The following is a 17,517-nucleotide window of genomic DNA, read 5'->3' as shown; positions in this document are numbered from 1 at the left end:
CATTGTACAATTATACACTTTGATCGATTCACCATAAACCCTAACGTTCCCTTTCCTTACTGTGCTCCTCTGAACTCAGTGGACTGTAAATTCTTTATCTTGTAGATCTCTTACTCTTTTGTCTCATAGATCTCTTACTTTGAAAGTTCTCCTCTCAGAAACAGGAAGGGGGGGGGCGCATTATGCAGTCAAAAGACCAGATGAATAGATGACTAAAGTAGGAACATTTGTGCTCTCTCCTTGGCTCTCAGGCCATGCCAAGTCCCCTATGTTATCCCATGACCAACAGGAACGGGTTATCTATGCTAAGCGCTCGGGATCGAGAGCACAGTCCATATGACAACCTGAAGGGAGGGCTTTGCCAGCAGCACTCAATCCAAGCTCCTGTACTGAGCTAACCAGTTAAACGTGCAGATCACAGTTAGCTTCAGTTAAGAAGCAGTTCCTGGTGGTTTTAATTCATCATCACCCCTGCTTTCATGAACTAGAGCCCACAAATAACCATGGGATTCTAAAGGCAAGCGATGCTACAACCCCATCTACTGGAGAGGTGAAGGAAAGAGAGAGAATTGTTTTTTAAATTAATCTTAGGATCTAAGTCTACCTAGAACTAAAGATGACATGAAATCCAAATGAAAGTATTTCAAAATCGAAAATCTTACCCACATCTTTTCGTCCTGGCTTTTCAAATCGTCTGTCACCCCTAGGAAAGAGAAAAGATGATTCAAGCCACACTTCAGCATATGCAGACTTCTCATCCATGCACCCAATGTCCTGTCTTTCTGCCTTTTGTCAATTACAAACCAAATGCAGTGATTGTCTAACATTTGGAAAAATACAGAAGACATAAAGTTGAAAACAAAAACGCCCATTATCTCACCGAAAGTTAACTTATACCAATACATGTGTAATTTTTTAAAAATCCTGAGAACAAACCAGACTGTTGGTTTTTCTCATTAGAGATATGTTGCACAGGTGTACAGACTGCTTCTAGAGTGTGCGCTCCTGTGTCATTATATGATTTCAAAGCCACCCTAACTTTGATGGCCACGCAGCAGAACTGCAGGGCTCCTGAACTATGAGAGTATGCCTCCCTGAACGTGAACTTCAAAAAGTTCGTGGGAAAATGGACTTAAAAGATATAAGTTTTTCCACAAACTTTTGAAGTCCCCTTGTAGGAAGCTGCCCAGCTGTGGTCACCGAAGACACTGACATCCTTGTCTCAAATGGTTCCTTTCTTTATGGGAGGATCTCCTCTGATGGTTCATCATGAAAACCACCTGTCTCAGAAGGAGAGATGTCCCTCCTAAGATAGCACTGTTTGACCTGCAGAGCCTTTGCTTACCTTTCCTCCCAGCTCTGCGAGCGGTGCATTTCCCTGCCGCCACCTCGACCAAAAACACCCTCCACTTCGTCAAAACTTCTTTGGTAAAAACCACATTCACCTCGGCCTCGACCTGGAAGAGAGAAAAAAAATGCTACTCAAAGGTCTGCCCTTGACACTAGAAGTCCTGTCCTCAGCGATGCGGGCCGTCTGTGGATAGCACTGAAGCAGATCTGGGGGCTCTGGGCCTCCTGGAGAGACCAGTGATAGCAGGGGGGGGTGGGACACGACGATGACAAAGCAGAACACTGTTCTAAGAACCCTATCCCTGAACAAGCAACAGTGTCACTATTTCTCTAATAAAATGTTAATAAACCATTATTGTAAATTAAAGCTTATACTGGATTTGTTTTCTTCTGATGAGAAAGAAATTTTGATTTGGAAGGTTTATGAAGGAGAGAGTTAAAGTACCAAAGTCAAGCACAAATTTTCAAGTCATGGATCTGACCTCAGTGCAGAGGTGCCTTATAAGAGTCAACTCCAAGGTGCCGCCTGTGAGAGGCACCTGCTGACAGGTGTCCCTGAGCACACAGGGATGCTGGTCTCCTCCACTCAGATCTCACAGGGCTGACGAGAGGGTACAGACTCTGGGATTCAAGTGGTTTGCGTTTAAACTAGCTTGTCCTGACACTAATTTGTCAGGGGATATCAATCTGTGACTCCACAATTCTACTCAGAATGTAACCTCATCAAAAACACAAATGTGCAAATATTATCTAGGAAGATGTGTAATATAATTTAAGGAAAAAAAAGTTGGATACTCAATGCCCATCAATCAAGGATTAACTTTTTAAATTTTAATCATTTTATTGGAGAATCTTACAGCTCTTATAATATTCCATACATCAATTGTACCAAGCATATTTTTACATATGTTGCCATCAATCATCATTTTCTAAACATTTACTTTCTATTTGAGCCCTTGATATCAGTTCCTCTTTTTTCCCCCGTCCCTCCCTCCAGAATTGACTTTTTTTTTTTAATTGCTTTTTTAAAGCAATCCAGTAGACAGCTCGGCATTCGAAGATGAAGCAGTGGTATGTGAATACACCTGCAGGACTCTGCTGAAGGGCAAAAGCAAGACCCAAAGTAACTCCCGTGACCCTGACCCCTGTGACCTGGGTGGGGGTGTTGCTGCACATACAGAAGGGGATCAACTGGGTATCTACACATCCCAGTGCTGAGTTTGGGGCATACACATCCAAAGGAAAGGAAAGGGAGTGATCGATAAACATGAGTGCATTCTAAAGGTAAATAAAACTGCGTTACGTAGTCATTTACAGTAGTCATTATTTTCATTACCTGGCTGTGATTTAAACAAGTACTACCTCAGACTCCAGATGATCGATCCTACCATAAACCCCAGTACAAAGTCCACAATTACAAGTGGGGGGCTTAAAAACAATGGAAGGGAATGCACGGCATGTCTTTTTTATCCACGCCCTTTCAAAATTCTGCATAAATAGATTCTATCCCAAAGAGAACCCTTCTTGTCCAAGAAACCAGAAATCAGGGAGAAACTGATCAACCTACTTCTCCTTGTAGATTTAAAAGCAAACAAAACACCTGCTTGAGATGACCAGCAGGTATTTGCAACACAGCGCTGGGGATCACTTCAGGCCCACAGTCTAGTTCGCTGGGGGTCCACACAGCAGCACAGAGCAACGCTGCCTGGGTGTTCTTACTCATGGCTGCTGGTCCCACCAGGAAACCAGGAAACCCCTTCCACCAGCACTGCTTCCACCAGCTTCCACCAGCACTGGGCACCATCCGTCCTAAGTACCACAGGTCACCAGGTACTACCCCTGGGTGTGTAAATCCAACTGCAGGTGGATATTCTCAAGTACAGCCATCTTCAATCTCGCCACCCAAAGCTCTGGAGCTGAGGGTTTTTATTGATCAGTTTGACTGATGATTCTAGCTGCTCCCCTGGTTGGAAACTACTCTCCTAAAGACTGACAAATCCATTCAGAAAGGAAAGCCATTTGCCACCAAGTCACAGCACTGGGTGACAACACCTGATGTGCCTTTATTCGCCTCTTCCCCAGTCACAGGAACGCTGAGTCCACATTCCGAAACCTCACCACAAGATGAGGCCAGTTAACAAATCCCCTAGAAAGCCCTGCCTCAATTACTCTAGTTGTCCATCATGACCTTGAGAAAAAGCTGTGAGAGACTCTACATCGATGAGAATGACATCTGGGTGGGTGGGGTGACAGGAGGACCCCCAAGCCTGCCACCTCCACAGCTGCTCTGAGAGACAAGTATAAGGGATGAACAGACTACGCTGTGGTAAAAGATGCCGCGTAATCGTTTGTGCTCGAGTCCTGAGAAGCCCCCAGTGGGGGTATGGAGAAGTGTTTGCTGCTGACACACTATCTGGCTGGAGCCACGCCTGTGCTACAGAGCTGCCAGGGACAGCAGGGGTGCCCCAGCACTCAGGGCTCTCCAGAAGCTCCAGCTCCCACAGCACAGGCCCCTGGGGAAGCGGAGTGTGCTCAACAGGACCAGCTCGAATCTCTCGCCAGGGTGACCCTTCTCTATAACCAGAATGACCCTTTCTGGCTCTGAACAGCAGAGCCCTTGGCTCCTCAGCTGTCACCCTAAGGTCTAGGACATGAACCAAAGGTTGTTGGTTTGAACCCACCAGCTACTCCGCAAGAGAAAGCTCAGACTTCAGCCTGGGAGACTCGATGAGGCCATTCTGTGCAGTGCTAGGAGTCAGAATCGATTCCCGGGAAGTGGTTTGGTTTGGGATACTGTGTTTGCTGATAGGAGCCCAATTGTGCAGTGGTTAAGCACTGAGCAGCTAACCAAAAGGCCCAGGCATTCAGACCCACCCACCACTCTGCAGGAGAAGGCTGAGGCAGGCTGCTCCCATGGACAGTCCTGGAACTTAAGTTGAGATGAGTGGAAATCGACTCCACAAACAGGCTTCAGTTGGTTGTTTTTGGTTTTGTTTTTGAGGGCTTGGGTTTTATGCTCCAGATGAGGGCTAGAGAGCAACCACTATGAGAAGCAGTTCAGAAACTAAATGTTCAGGATCTTTGGAACACTGTTCTAATGTCAAAGAGCAGTTTGTTTAAACTTCAAGCATTAAAATACCTTAAAGGGGATTCCCCTCTCCTCCTCCTCCTCCTCCTCCTCCTCGTTCCACCACCACACTGCTCCTGGAAGCTCACCTCGCCCTCGTGAGGAACTTCGACCTCTAGGAGCTCCCACCACCGTGCCGCTTCCTCCTCGTCCTGTCAACCGCAGGACAGCGGCACTATTTACAGACATGGAAAAGTTTCTCTGCCAAAAGAAAGAAAGAATGGGTGAAACACATGCCTTCTACCCACCCCACGCTGCACGTACATACAACATGGCATCCACTATGACATCATGGCCGCGCGACATACCAAGCCCTGGCCTTAGCTGACATTCCAAACCCCACACACTGACCACCCATGCCTTTGCACGGCGCTAGGTTCTGTGAGGGACTGAGAAGCTCGGTGCTCACACCAACACAACCTGCTGTGTGGAGCAAACACCTACAGGAGATGGGCAACAGGCAGAGAGAAAACGCCTGGTCAGAGATGTGGCCTTAGAGGGCCCTTGCCATCTGGCTGATGACGAGGAAATGAACTCCCAAGAGTGAGATGGGGGTCACAAAAAGCTCTGAGGCAGCAGCCGACTGATGAAGCATAGTTCTATCAGAAGCTTCCCTAAGAAAAGGAGTAAGATGAACTTTTTGGGCCTCACCACCATAGTAAATAACCAAGATGGATGTGGTTGAATGGGAGGCTTGAAAGTTGAACAAAATCCCAACCACTCAGTCATGAAACTGCCCTCCCACCCCACTAGCCAATCAGGACTAGGGCCATGTACGATGAGGTGGGCGCAGAGGGGGACAGAGAAGACCTCCCAGGCAGCCCTGCCCTCGCCACCACGAGCCCTTTCCCAAAGGCAGAAGCTTAGCAGTCATTTATTTTTCTAGAAAAATATGTAAATATATTCCCCACCTTTCGTAAAAAGCGATCAAATACTTTAAACATTGTCTTATACTTTCAACACTGAGTACTGTTACTGAAAAAAATTCTCTGCAAATTTGGACAAAACAAGACTGGACCTGCTTTCTTAGACATCTATGGGTACACTCATTTGTTAATTATTTGTTCTTGTCAATTTTTTTTTTAAAGTACACTAGTCTTTTTCAAATGTTTTACTGATTTTAAAGACTCTATAAGGACATTTTAAAACCAACAAGATAAACTACTTGAAGGAATAATGGGCTCACGACATGGACAATCAAAAACTGCCTTGGTTCATAAGCATATGCAAAAACGGTCAGCTCCGCTAGGAACTAGAGAATCACAAGTCCCACAACCACCACTGCCACCAAATGAGCCAAAATTGAAAAACCAAGAGCGGACAGTTTGTCTAGAGATGGGACCTCGGAAGGCGGGAGGCTTAAGTAACGATAGAAAATATGCTCAATAAAGTTTTACAAAATGCACAGAACTAAAACACGCCAATTCCACTTGTATAACACATTGTGAGTGTGCCACACAGCACACTCTGTAATGGCAGAAATTGAAGACAACCTAAGAATCCAATAACAGGTGAGGGGGAAACTGAAATTTTCTCACAATGGACAACAGCGATGAACTACAACTACATGTATCAAAACTGACAAATCTAAAAATTAATGTTAAAGGGGGAAGAGTTGCTTAACAAAAACTACAGTATGCTACAGTACCCAAAACGCATACCTACCTATGTAAGCCCTATAAAACTATCTATTGCATGTCAGTGCACAAATATGAAAACACAAAGCAAAAAAAAAAAAAGAAAACACAAAGCAAGAATGAGCACAACACACCAATTGATGACCATCTCGGGGGGTGGGGAGGTGAGGAGGAGTACAGCCTAGACAATTTCAACAGCATGTAAATGCTTGCTTCTTAAAGCTAAACAAGCAAAACAACCCACAAAAACATGCCCTAATACTAAGATTGCACATATTTACATAGTAAACATATCTGCATTTACAACAATATTCCCTACAGTTGTCTACTCATTTGAAGCAGTGTATTGATTTTTGGGAAGGAAATTGCTTCCGTTGTTGTGTACCCTCAAGCTGACGCTGTGTCATAGCAATCCTTTCTGTGTACAGCAGAGCACTACACCATCCTCACAATTGTTTGTTTGAGCCACTGTGTCAGTCCATCTCATTGAAGTCCTCCTCTTGTTTGTTGACCCTCTACTTTATCAAGCATGATAACCTTCTCCACGACTGCTCCCTCCTGATACATGAGACAAATTCTCACCACCCTCTCTTCTTTTTTTTTTTTTAAATCATTTACTAGGGGCTCATACAACTCTTATCACAATCCATACACACATCAATTGTGTAAAGCATATGCCCTCATCATTCTCAAAACATTCCCTCTCCACTCAAACCCCTGGCATTAGGTCCCCATTTTACCCTCTCTTCTTAGGGTGTTCTAGCTGCACTACTTCCCTGGCGGACTTGTTCGTTCCTCTGACAGTCCATGGAGTATACTCAATGTCCTTTATCAACATCATAATTCAACCAAGTTAATACTTTGCAGGCCTGCCTGCCTTTGTCCTTGCCCTGCTTTCCCGAATGTGAGGCAACTGAAAATACTGACTTACCATGCCTTAGTTCTATCCTCAGCACTTAAAAAGAGTTCGTTTGCAGCAATGCAATGTCACTTTCTTCTGTGACTACTGCTTCCAAGACACTGACTGTACCTGCAAGTCAAATGAAACCTTGACAACTTCCAAATTTTCTCCATCTATCACGATGGTGCTTATTAGACCAGTTGTAATCCACACTGGAGTCTATGGTCTTTTCTTTTATGTACATCAGTATGTACTTTAAGTCCTATGCTTTCAACAAGCAAGGTTGTGGCATCTGCACCTCAAAGGTTGTTAATGAGTCTTCCCTTCAATCCAGATGTGTCGTTCTTCATATAGGCCCATTTCTTTGATTGAGTGAGTACTGGAAAAAGGTACAGCCCTGATGTGCAACCTTTCCTGACTTTAAACACATCCTCTTGTTCTAATCAAATAAGTGCCTCTTCGTCTTTGTACAGGTGCCACATGAGCACAATTAAGCACTCTGGAATTCCCATTCTTCACAATGCTATCCATAGCTTGTTAGAACCGACACAATCTAATGCTTTTGCATGGTCAATAAAACAAGCATCGTTTTGGTATTCTCTACTTACAGCCAAGATCAATCAGCATCAGCAAAACACCCCGTGTTCCATATACAGCTTCTTAACTTGGCCTGACTTTCTGGCATTCCCTGTCTTTATATGGAGGCAACCATTTCTTAATTATCACCAATTTTACTCATGAGATATTGATGATTTGTTTGATAGTTTCCACATTCTGTTGTGTTTTCTTTGCAATGGGTACAAATATGGCTTTCTTCCAGTCAGTTGGTCAGGTAGTTATCCTCCAAATTTCTTGGCGTAGGCTCTCCTGTACTGCATCAGTGCAGTGAAACATTCCCACTGACAGCCCAATTCCTGGAGCCTTAGTTTTCACCAATGTCTTCAGTGAAGCTTGGATGTCGCCCTTCAATAACCATCAGTTCTTGATCTTATGCATGCAAACCAGTTCTTGTTGGCACGGTGACTCTGTGGATTCCTTCCAATTTCTTTTGATGTTTTCCTGCATCCTTCAATATTTTGCCCATGGAATCCTTCAGAAATGTTGCATCTTAAGGCTTGATTTTTTCTTCTTTCAGCTTGAGAAATACCAAGAGTAGTTTCCTTCACTTTTTTTTTAGTGGAAATTAAACAAAAATATAGTGAGATGCTAACTTGGTAACTTGGCAAGAACTCTTCAGCCATCACTGGAGACCAGACCCCTTCGTTACAACAATCAACACCATTTAGTCACTGCAAATAGCAGTGCTGATGATGTTGGAAGATCAGCAGGTTTCCTGAATCAAAATGAAACCAATCTGATGGAGAAGGAAGTCGCAAACAAAATATCATCTTTTAAAGTATGTTGATGAGAGTTCTCTCAATAAACTTGCTTCTCAATGCCGTAGTTTCCCCGTACAAAATACACAGGAGTGCAGAGGAAACAGCAAGGGTTGTCACAAACAAATCTGAAAAAGTTCTGGATTTCGATAGTGGTGTTGGTTATAGAACTCTGGGAATGTACTGAAAAGACCACTGAACTGAGCACTTCAAACAGGTAAATTACATGAGCTGTGAATTCTGTCTCCATAAAGGTTTGCATTTTTTTTAATTAATGCTTCAATTAGCATCCATTTCAATGTTCCAACAAAGTTCTTGTTTGTCCATTTTACTACAATCACCAAAGCTCCTCAAAGTCATCTTCACACTGCCCAATAAAATGATAAGGAAAAAATCGTCTTCACACTGACACAGCACACCATCAAGAGCAATGCCCCAAGTCCACCAGCTCGCTCACAAAACCATGAGCAACAGAGGAGTCTGAGATACAGTGTGAACTGAAGAGCTAAATGTTTCTTGAGTCAGCTCAGTGTGACAGTACAATGGTGAACATGGAGGTTGGCAGTTACTTCTGAAAAACTACATTCTCCTGATAAATACTCCTCCCCCATACCCATCACCCTGACAGTTATTAGAGTTGATTCCAGTGGTCCTTCAGAATCTAAAAACATTTCTTTATCTCCACAAAGCACTCAACAGCCTCAGTCACTAAAGCAGAATCTAATCCACTAAAGAGGAAGCCACCACACACCAAGAAAAAAAGGTTATTCCACTCCTAAGTAGACAAAGACTTGTAAACAGGGACTCACACTGACACTTGTAACTGATATTCACCGCAGCACTAGTCACTGCAGTCACACAGTGGGAATAACCCAGGTGACCATCAATAAATAGAAAGATAGCATCAAACCATATGTTTAACCAAAATTCATCAATAAATAAATGGATAAACTAAACCAAATACAATGAACTACTACTCAGCCATAAAAAGAAATGAAGCTGAGATCATCAGTGCTGTGATCGAGATGAACCTAAAAAAATAAGTAAAAAAAAAAGTCAGACACAAAAGGATAAATATTGTATGACCCTATCTAGATAAGGGATCTAGAACAGCCAGATGCATGCAGACCACAGTTTATCTGCAGTTCCCAAGAGTAGGCATGAAGCAAAAAGGGAGGTTCATTGCTTAGGGGATACTGAACTTCTGATAAGGGAGTGGGGGGAAAATGAGAGCAAATAGAGGTGATGGTTAAACAACATGATACATGTAGGTATGCTAAGAACACGTGAAGAATACTGGAGTAGCCAAATTGTTTTGTTACATACATATTTGACCCAATATTTAAAAAAATAGTAATAAGCTTTAGAAAATGAAGAGAAGTTGGTTCAGAGAGGCACAGGCCTCTGGGGACAGACAAAACTCCTCAGGGCCTAAGAAGCAGCTTCCCAATCTCATGTCTTAGTAAAAAGGTGCAAGGGCTTGGGCTGAGGATCAACACTGGGCACAAACCTGTTCTTCTTCTGTAAAGGGTACAAGAGCCAAGGGCGGCAGGGGCTCCTCTTGCAGGATAGGCAGGAATTCTTTATCCAGAAGATCTGAAGGTATCTGTGTGGCCAAATACATGAATGATACTGTAAGACTGATACTGCCCTTCTAGGCCCATGTTAAGGCAGTTCCGAGAAAAGGCACTCCAATTTAGCTACTGCTGATTACTGTAAATATGGATTAAAGCTCATTCACCCCCACTGAACTTCTATGGCACTGACATTATATTTAGAGAAAGTCAAGAATTAAACTCCCATCACCCTCACCACCTTCCCATCCAAGCAGCACTTCAGGATTTGACAGCCAGCACCAACTCTGGTGATTCCAGAGGGCCTGGGTGGAGCAGTGAACGCTCAAAGCTGGAGGGAATAAGGAGCTTTTATAAGCAATTCTATCTGTGCTTAGCAACTGGATTAATCCATTAATAAACTGAAAAGCAAAGTTCAGGCAGACCCCCGCTTATGAACGAGATTTGTACCCGTTTCTTAAGGAATTTGTGAGTTAGTCAGAAGAAGTATGTATGGTTCTTCACCAGCCTCACTTTAACCCTACTGGCACTGTCAGAACAGAAATGGGCTTCTTAACCACATGTGATCGGCGGTTCAAACCCAACAGCAGTTCAATGGTGGGAACATGAGGCTGTCTATTCCCACAGACTTGCAACCTTGGAGACCCTATGGAGGTTTAGCGCTCGGAGCTGACTCAACGGCAGCCAGTTTGTTTTGTTTTGAGGGCTTAGTGCTCAATGACTTAAAAACTGCACATGCAGCTGTGAAGATGATCGTGTTGAAGAACGTGCTTCAAGTAAGGGTTGGTTCAAAATGAGGACCGATCTACATAGTATTAAAGCAGGACTTCCACATAGCCAGCACCCCACTCAAAGGTGTCAGTCTCCATATCCTGGCAACAATCCAATCTCCCATGCCAGGACTCACTATATCGCTCCCAGATCTCCCACTCCAGGGCTTCGCCCAGTGTTGTAGAAACCTCAATGAATTACCCCAAATGTACTAAGTCAGATCTGTTCCTGTTTCACCAGGACAGAGCCAGTTCAAAGCCCTGCAGTAAAGGGCCAGCAGGAGCTGTCCTTAAGCCATTCGTAACCTCGTGGCTGCCTGTATACTGAAAAGAGCAGAAATAATAAAATTCGACTTCAAATTCTGTTTGCGTTTGATCATTTATAAGCAGAGATGTCATGCTGTTTTTAGGTTTTCTACTAAAAATTTTGTAGTCTACTCAAAAAAGGGTATGAACAGGAGAAGATGTCCCCTCTTGTACCTCCTGTCCGCCCCTGTGTCAACTAAGAGGAGTGAGAAAGAGAGGGAGGGATCTTTTATTCCTCAACCCATAGCCACTACCTGGGACAGACATAAACTCAAAAGAGGAGTGAGTGAAACAAGTTACAAAAGATACTCAGTGCTCACTAACCTGTCTTAAAAGGAGCCCTGGTGGTGTGGCAGGTGATGCACTGGGCACTCAAAGGGAGCAAGAAGAGGCTGTCAGTTTCCATAAAGATTCACAATCTTGGAAACCAAAGGAACTGTTTTACTCTGCCCTACAGGGTCGCTATGAGCCAAAATCAAGTCGATTGGTTTGGTTGGATTCTGTTTTAAACAGAGTCCTTGTGGTGTGCTGGGTTAAGTGTTGAACTGCTAATCACAGAATTAGTGGTTCAAAGCTACCCACCATTCTGAAGAGGAGGCAGCCTGCTCTTGAAAAACTGAGCAGTCTCAGAACCCTAAGTAAGGGGCAGTTCTCCTATGTCCTAGGGGTCACTGTGATGCAGAAGCAACTACTCGACAGCAGTGCTTTCAGCATTCTTCTGTTGAAAACGCACAGTGCAAACCTGAGAAAAGCTGGCAAGCCACAGCAGGGTTCAAAGCAGGGTAGAGAGAAACGGCATGGGCTGATCCATGAATAGCAGCTACACCGGAATCAAATACTGCCTGGTCCTGCGATGTCTCATGACCAGTCAGACTAAGCCCTTGTGAACTAAAAGGTTGGCACAGGCTCTCTCTCAGACACAGAGCAACAAGCCTTTCTTCTTAGTCCATTTAGTCTGGAGACCTGTCCAACATCACAGCCACACCCAAGCCTCCACAGATGAAGAAGGGATGGTGGCCAGGTAAGAGGTGCACTGGCCGAGAATCAAACACTTCTCTCTCCCAGGAAAGGTATAAATTCCACTCTCCACCATATACATACCCCAAGTGTTCAATCACATTTCTGAGCTTGTCTCCCGTCTCCTTACCTTGTTGTCTTTAAGGAAAAGTGCTAACATTTCTTCTCTGCCGTAACGATAGTCTGCTAATTTATACTTAGGCAACGCTGGCGAGAGAGGAGGGGATGTGATACTCCCACCACTGGACAGAGCTCGGAGCCTAGAGGAAGAGACACAGAGGATAAGTAGGGGCGTCCAGAGGGCTCTCGTGTCTCTGTCACACTCAGGAAAACACTGGAGAGCAAAAAGAAATCTTGTTCCACTCCGGCTACCATCGCCCTTCGCTGTAATGCAATCTGCTGGCACCGAAGCTCAAGAGCATTTCCCTGCAACACAGTAAACAACTACAGGGCAAGTCGTGATGTAAAGGGCAATGAAGGCCCCTCTCTGACAGCCATGGGAGTTGAGAAGACAGGGCAAACACCCTTGCCCATGCATGAAAGTAAGGCGGTTAAGGTAAGTTTTACAACCTGAGACAATGAAAACTCTCAAGTAGTATCTGTGGGATTATACAATGGAATAATCACTTCAAAGAATAACTTGACAGTGTCGAATAAAATACCTAATAAAACAGGATCCACAAAAGTAAGCTATAGACACATATTATACAGAATGTTGTATACAAAATGCACAGAGCTGCAAATAGGCTTATACAATTATGGACACAGAACAGAAACATAGTGAAAGCGTGAAACTCAGCATGGCACGGACGAGCACCACCTCAGAACACAGTGGGTTCTCAACGGGAGCGGAGAGGGCAGCTAGAGGAGGGTTTACAGAGCGAGCGTAGTAATCATGTAAGGGTTTCCAGCCTCGTGACGGATACATGGGTGCTTAATGTTATTTACATTTAACATGCCTATAACATTTCAACATACATTTCAATAACAGTACTTTGAGCTGGAAATTAAAAGTAGAAGAAAAAAATAAACGATCATGTGGACTACTAAGAAAAGGAGAAAAAACATATACGCAAAACCACTAAAATCACCTCAGAAAAGGAACTGAGGAAAAGGGGATGGTTCTGTTTAACTTTAAAATGTTTTTAAGTCTCTTATTTGAAAAGATAAGAAAAAAACTTCAGCAAAAAAACCCCCTCAAGATTCTACTTCAGCTCTGTCGAAATCAAGCAGAAGAATGCTAAGAGCAGCTAATAACCTAGGAACTACCTCTGAGGGTCAACACGGTAACCGAGATCAACTAGCTCCAAGGGAGCTCCAAGACCACGGAGAAACGCACCGGAAGCCATTCAATTGATGCCTCAAGTTGCTAAGCTTTACTCATAAAAGCAAAAGCTGGGTAATGTCTCACTAAAATTACTATAAACACTTTTGTGAAGGTCAAGTGGAAGCATACTAAATACTTGCACACTGTTCAAAAATGGCTAAAATATTACATGTACTGTAACTATCGGACATGTAAAAAGTAGGAAATACTTTTTAAAAGTTACATTGGTGAGACTGTAGATCTATAGACTACTTTTTACTCTGTGTTTTCAGCTTCTCCCTCTACTTGGACTTGTTACAATGGACAATTTTGGACATCAATAAAAGCACCATCCATGTACCTATTACTCAACCCCAAACTAGCAAACCATGGCTGAGCCTGCTCCTCCCACAATGCCAGGTAGCCTGCTTTCATGTTCTTTTGAAGGAAATCGTGAGTCTGTCATTTTATCAGTAGATATTTTAGAATGTTCCTTTAAAAGGCCTTTTCTTTAAATCATTTTATTGGGGGTTCATACGACTCTTATCACAATCCATACATGCATCCATTATGTAAAGCACGTTTGTTGCCATCATGATTCTCAAAACATATACTATTTGAGTTCTTGGTATCAGCTCATTTTTCCCCTCCCTCCCTGCCCCCTTCCCTCACGGACCCTTGATAATTTTTAAACTATTATTTTTTCATGTCTTACACAGTCTGATGTCTCCCTTCACCAACTTTTCTCTTGTCCGTCCCCCAGGGAGGGGGTTATGTGGAGATCCTTGTGATCAGTTCCCCCTTTCTACCCCCACCTTCCCTCCACCCTCCCGGTATCGCAGTCATTATTCGTCCTGAGGGGTTTATCTGTCCTGGATTCCCTGTTTCCAGTTCTTATCTGTACTATACATCCTCTAGTCTAGCCGGATTTGTAAGGTAGAATTTGGATCATGATAGTGGGGGGAAGGAAGCATTAAAGAAGTAGAGGAAGGTTATATGTTTCATCGGTGCTATACTGCACCCTGACTAGTTCATCTCCTCCCCCAGACCATTCTATAAGGGATGTCCAGATGTACAGATGGGCTTTGGGTCTCTACTCAGCACTCCCCGCTCATTCACAATGATAGGATTTTTTGTTATAGGATTTTTTGTTCTTTGATGCCTGATACCTGATCCCTTTGACAACTCGTGATCACACAGGCTGGTGTGCTTCTTCCATGCGGGCTTTGTTGCCTCTCAGCTAGATGGCCGCTTGTTTACCATCATGACCCCAGATGCTATATCTTTTGATAGCTGGGCACCATCAGCTTTCTTCACCACATTTGCTTATAAAGGGCCTTTTCTTACAAGTTTAAACATGGACTTTGTTGGTTGCATCACCAACAAATAGTTTGTTGGTGAGTAACAGGTTAAGTGCCTCTGCCCTATGTCATGTAAACTGATTGGCTGCCAGGCTTCATCAGATTTGGGTTGTTTCCTGGCAAGACAACTTCCTATGTAGTGGTGCCTTGCTCCAGCAGGAAACATGATGATGCTACCAGCTAATGATGACCAATACTTTAATCTCCAAGTCTAATAAAGTTGCAAAGTAATTTTACTCTATCATTCCTTATGCGTCAGCTGGAGTACATCTGAAACAAACTATTTTCAAATACGACTTGGTATTGTTACACACTGGCACAGTTCATAGAAAATAAAGAAAAAAAGCGTGGATACTTCAACCCCAACCCTCATTTATTTGCTTTCAAAACTGTGATTTGGTTCACTAGCATCCTCCTAGGGTAGTACACTCTCATTAAGGCGTTTCAGGGCGCGGCAATTACTCTCAACAATGCTCACACTGGCTCATCTTTGGCTGGGAGGGGCCTCTTCAAGTCATTTCAGTTTGGCTTCCGAGTCCTTTGACAGGGCGTTAGGAGTCTTGCGTTTTTCTAGCTGGTATGTGAAAATGTTAGAGGCTCGTTTTGTTTTATTTCATACTTGAGAACGGGAGTCACCAATTGTCAGGGAGCCCAGGTTTCTCCAATACACACAGACTACCATCTAGTGCTTTCCTTCCACTTCTTTCTTGGGCTTGGAGGTCACTGAGACCACCACGCAGAGACAACAGGCCCGCAGAACAATGGTCCAACCTTCAGGAACCTTCCCCATGTTCAGATGGTCTCTTTCCTGAAGGCGTGGAACGAACATTTGTTGAGAGCTGAGACTGGACTTTTTTCACATGTCGTTTCATCTTCACAACACTGAAAACCAAACCCATTGCCATCAAGGTGTCTCCAATTCATAGCAACACTAGAGGACAGAGAACTGTCCTTGTGGATTTCCAATGCTGTAAATCTTTACAGAAGGACATAGTGCCTTGTCTCTCTCCCAAGAAGGGACTGGTAGGTTTGAACTGCCAACCTTTAGGTTAGCAGCCAAGCACTGTAACCACTACGCCAGAAGTGCTCCTTAATCATTACAATAGCCCCAATATACTAAATTCAAACAATAAAGTTAAGGGGTTAAACAGCTTGTTCAGAAACACAACCAACAAAACCAAGCTTCATATCTAGGTAGGGTCTTATGACTACAAGACACCATGATATTTCCAACTAGGAGGGCTCAAATTGTATTTAAAATACTCAAGAGTTCTCTTGTCAAACTTATTAATATGCAAATATTTTTACTGGACATTATTTTTTACTATTTAGCTATTTCTTTGGAAAAGGACATCATGCTTGGTAGAGTAGCAGGGAGCGAAAAAGAGGAAGACCTTCGACAAGGTAGATGACACAGTGGCTGCATCAGGAGCTCAAACATAAATACGACTGTGGAGGTGGCACAGCACTGGACAGTGTTGCGTTCTGTTGTACATAGGGTCGTTATGAGTTGGGACAAACTCAACAGCACCTCACAACAAGTTATTTCTTTGCACAGCTTCCTTAGCCTAAGCCAGTATGTACCCAAATAACTTCAGCCGCAGACGGCATAGGAAAGCACTCAAATCAGGCAAGATTTGGATGTATTTGGTCATCATGTCCTCCAGACACGAACTCTCCTGACCAAAAAGCCCTCATTCTTCTACTGCAGTAACAGGAGTAACTCCAAGATCATCTGGTTTGAGCAAATGTGTGGCATTTAAGCTGAAATGAAAGAAGAAATTGTAAAGGACAAAAGTCATATAAGCTCCATTTCGGAAAATGTAGTACAAGACACCTTTAAGGCAGCCAAGAGGAGGGGAGGGAGGGGGTAAAAATGAGAAGCTGATACCAAGGGCTCAAGTAGAAAGCAAATGTTTTAAGAATGATGAGGGCAACAAATGTACAAATGTGCTTGACACACAATGGATGTATGCATGGATTGTGATGAGCTGTATGAGCCTCCAATAAAATGATTCAAAAAAAAAAGAAAAAAGACAGCCAAGAGGAAAACTCAACTAGGCCGCTGAATACCCTGAACTCCCATTCTACCTACTTGAGCATTACAACATTCGAGCAAAATGGTATGTGGCAGAGGCTCTTCATTAAACAATTCAAAAGTAGGGAACACGCCTTTTACCCTCTTGTCTCAGCACACACACACCCCCAAGGCATGGGTCACAGCAGGCAGGTGCTGAAATGCCTTTTCATTTTTCTCTAAAATGCTTTCTGAACAGCTCGTTGTCCTAGTCCTTCCCAAAGTGTACCACTGGAGAACATCTGATTTAGTAAGTCACGTAAGACTTTCTTTTCCTCTTTTTAAAAACTGGGATGCTAACTCATTCCGCCTTCCCAGAGGTCACTTATTTTCTCCGCAATCCCAAAGATGAGCCTGGCTGGATTGCCTTCAGTCAGTAAGTGCGTATGTGCTGCGCTCTAAACACCACAAGAGAGCAGCAGTGCCTTTCTGGCCAGGATCAGGCCTTGTCTGAAGGCAAAACATATGCAAACAGATAAACCTACTTTAACAAATGGATAAACAAAGTGCTCTTAAGAAACAAAAGGGCCTACCTCTTGGTGCAAAGGAAGAAAGGGTTTTTAAAGGTAGACTCCTAAGGGCAGCCTTGCCTCCCAGCCTCTAAGCCAGCTGTCTGCAGTGTCTAGATTTCCCTTCCTAGACTCCGGATACTCAAAATTTGAAAGAGGCTTCATAACTGCCACTGACCAGGACAGGCCAGAAACTGCATATTATG

At 43.6% G+C, this 17,517-nt stretch overlaps 1 protein-coding gene across 4 annotated transcripts in view; it reads right to left on the bottom strand.

The window, feature by feature from the left end:
- The window catches only part of GIGYF2 (GRB10 interacting GYF protein 2), a 114,570-nt gene that overhangs the window by 66,623 nt on the left and 30,430 nt on the right, over window positions 1-17,517 (bottom strand). For all 4 annotated transcript variants that reach the window (XM_045296315.1, XM_045296316.1, XM_045296317.1 and 1 more), the window contains exons 4-8: window positions 12,189-12,318; window positions 9,902-9,997; window positions 4,567-4,678; window positions 1,346-1,457; window positions 663-703 (exon numbers count right to left, since the gene is read on the bottom strand). In XM_045296315.1, coding sequence (XP_045152250.1) covers window positions 663-703; window positions 1,346-1,457; window positions 4,567-4,678; window positions 9,902-9,997; window positions 12,189-12,318 — 491 coding nt within the window. The remainder of the gene's footprint in view (window positions 1-662; window positions 704-1,345; window positions 1,458-4,566; window positions 4,679-9,901; window positions 9,998-12,188; window positions 12,319-17,517) is intronic.

The sequence above is a fragment of the Echinops telfairi genome, unplaced genomic scaffold (genome assembly GCF_000313985.2).
Source record: "Echinops telfairi isolate 266 unplaced genomic scaffold, ASM31398v2 ScPeMD7_3;HRSCAF=10, whole genome shotgun sequence".
In the NCBI taxonomy this organism is placed as follows: Eukaryota; Metazoa; Chordata; class Mammalia; order Afrosoricida; family Tenrecidae; genus Echinops; species Echinops telfairi.
This window is presented reverse-complemented; position numbering and strand designations above follow the sequence as displayed.